Source organism: Octopus bimaculoides, chromosome 3 (assembly GCF_001194135.2).
Source record: "Octopus bimaculoides isolate UCB-OBI-ISO-001 chromosome 3, ASM119413v2, whole genome shotgun sequence".
Lineage (NCBI taxonomy): Eukaryota > Metazoa > Mollusca > Cephalopoda > Octopoda > Octopodidae > Octopus > Octopus bimaculoides.
Genome location: NC_068983.1, coordinates 23295492 through 23298135, shown reverse-complemented (window position 1 = coordinate 23298135; position 2644 = coordinate 23295492). Strand labels below are relative to the sequence as shown.

At 40.1% G+C, this 2644-nt stretch overlaps 1 protein-coding gene across 1 annotated transcript in view; it reads left to right on the top strand.

The window, feature by feature from the left end:
• The window catches only part of LOC106880107 (transient receptor potential cation channel subfamily A member 1), a 56820-nt gene that overhangs the window by 27030 nt on the left and 27146 nt on the right, over nt 1-2644 (top strand). Inside the window, exon 16 of the mRNA XM_052966090.1 lies at nt 1876-1946. Coding sequence (XP_052822050.1) covers nt 1876-1946 — 71 coding nt within the window. The remainder of the gene's footprint in view (nt 1-1875; nt 1947-2644) is intronic.

Genomic DNA, 2644 nt, shown 5'->3' with positions numbered 1-2644 from the left:
CGTAAGTAGATATTGCTATTTTTTAATTCATCAAATTATCATTGATAGAAGCTTTTATAAATCAATTTTTTCCCTTCTTTATTAATTCTTGCAATTTTTTTTTTTTCACTTTTTCTCCTCTACTCTTGTTCCTTTCTTCATTTCTCTTCTTTCTGTTTTTCTTGCTGCTGTTGTTGTTGTTGTTGTTGTTGCTCTTCTTCTTCTTCTTCTTCTTCTTCTTCTTCTTCTTCTTCTCCCCATTTCTCTTCTCCCAACACTCAATCTCCTGATTATATGTATTCCATCATCTCCAGTAACATCAATCTGTCACAGATTCAGCTTTTTCTACCTCCTACAGGGTCTAGATTTATAAATATTATCTGTTATCTTGTCTTTTGCTTCAACACTTCATCATCATTTAACATCCGCTTTCCATGCTGGCATGGTTTGGACGGTTTGACTGATGACTCGCAAGCCAGGAGGCTGCACCAGGTTCCAATCTGATCTGGCAAGATTTCTACAGCCCTTCCTGATGCCAACCACTCTGAGAGTGTAGTGAGTGCTTTTTACATGCCACCAGCATGGGGGCTAGTTAGGCGGTACTGGCATCAACCACAATCAAAGGGTGCTTTTTACGTGCCACCAGCATGTGAGCCAGTCAGGTGGTACTGGTAATGACCACACTCGAATGATGCTTTTTTTGTGCCACTGGCATGGGAACCCGTCAGGCAGCACTGGCATTGATCACGGCAATGATTTCAGTTGATTCAACAGGTCTTCTCAAGTACAGTAAATTGCCCAGTGATTGAAGGATACTCTTAAATGGGCCAGTTATGTGACACTGGCATAAACCACAGCTACAGTCTCACTTGGCTTGCCAAGTCTTCTCAAGCACAACATATGTCCAAAGGCCTCAGTCACTTGTCATTGCCTCCCATGACAAAAGTTTGATAAAAGATCACCATGTCCAAATTCCTGGATGCTACCATGAAACTACTGTAGAGAAGTAGTGACAGGCACTCTATCTATCTATCTATCTATCTATCTATCTATCTATCTATCTATCTATCTTTCTATCTAGCTCTCTAACTATTTAATCTGTCTGTCTCATTACCTCTCTATCTGTCTCTGTCCATCCATCCATCTGTCTGACTGTCTATCTATCTATCTATCTATCTATCTATCTATCTATCTATCTATCTATCTATCTATCTTTCTATTTGTTTGTCTATTTGACTATCTGTTTGTCTGTCTGACTATCTGTCTGTCTGTCTGTCTGTCTGTCTATCATTCTGTCTGTCTGTCCATCCATCTATCCATCCATTCATCTGTCTGCCCATCCATCCATTTGTCCATCTGTCTGTCTTCTATCTATATATCTATCTATCTATCTATCTATCTATCAGCCATCTTTTAATATTTATGTGTTATTTCTTTACTACCCACAAGGGGCTACACACAGAGGGGAGAAACAAGTACAGACAAACGGATTAAGTCGATTATATCGACCCCAGTGTGTAACTGGTACTTATTTAATCGACCCCGAAAGGATGAAAGGCAAAGTGGACCTCGGCGGAATTTGAACTCAGAACATAGCAGCAGACGAAATACCGCTAAGCATTTCGCCCGGCGTGGTAACGTTTCTGCCAGCTCACCGCCTGTAATATTTATGTGTGTATGTGTGTGCATGCATGTATGTGCATGCATGTATGTACATGCATGTATGAGCATCTATGTGCCTTCTTGTATGTGTGTGTGAATAAATATAAAAATACTTTACATTCAACAAATTAGAACCAAAAACAACTAATGTAATTTCATTCACTAAAAGCAATGGAAATATTATTTCAAATGACAAATGACTAATCACATTTTTTTTTATATATCTTCCAAAAGATGATGGCAAAACTTGGAAGAGAAGATTTACTTTCACATCCTGTTTGTGAAAACTTTCTTAAAATGAAATGGTAAATATTTACATTTTTGTTTGAAACATTGTCATTTTCTTTTCACATTATATTGTTTTGTTTTATATCTATCTTTCCCTGGGGGAAGATGAATCACTTGTTGGAATAATTTTTTTACAGCTGGATTGCTAGCAACTGAGTTGTAAAGTAAGAAGAGAAACAGGGATGAGTTGGCACAGTCATTAGTATGCCGGACAAACTGCTTAGCAGCATTTAGCTCGTCCTTACATTCTGAGTTCAAATTCTGTCAAGGTTGACTTTGCCCTTAATCATTTCAGGGTTGATAAAATAAAGTACCGGTTGAGTACTGAGGTCAATGTAATAGACTAGCCCCTCCCACAAAATTTCAAGCTTTGTGCCTACACTCGAAAGGATTATTAAATTCGATGACTGGCACCCATGCCAACATCGTCTCCTTCATTGGACACAAAACTCAGCTTACGAAGACCTGTTGGGGCAAGCGAAAGCGAAATTGTGATGGCACCTGTGCCCAGCATCACCTTTCTGGCACTTGTGCCTGCGGCATGTGTAAGGATTTTCGAGCGAGATCGTTGCCAGTGCCCCTGGACTGGCTCCTGTGCGGGTGGCACATAAAATACACCATTTTGAGCATAGCCGTTGCCAGTACCGCCTGACTGGCCTTCGTGCGGGTGACACGTAAAAGCACCCACTACACTCTCTGAGTGATTGGCGTTAGG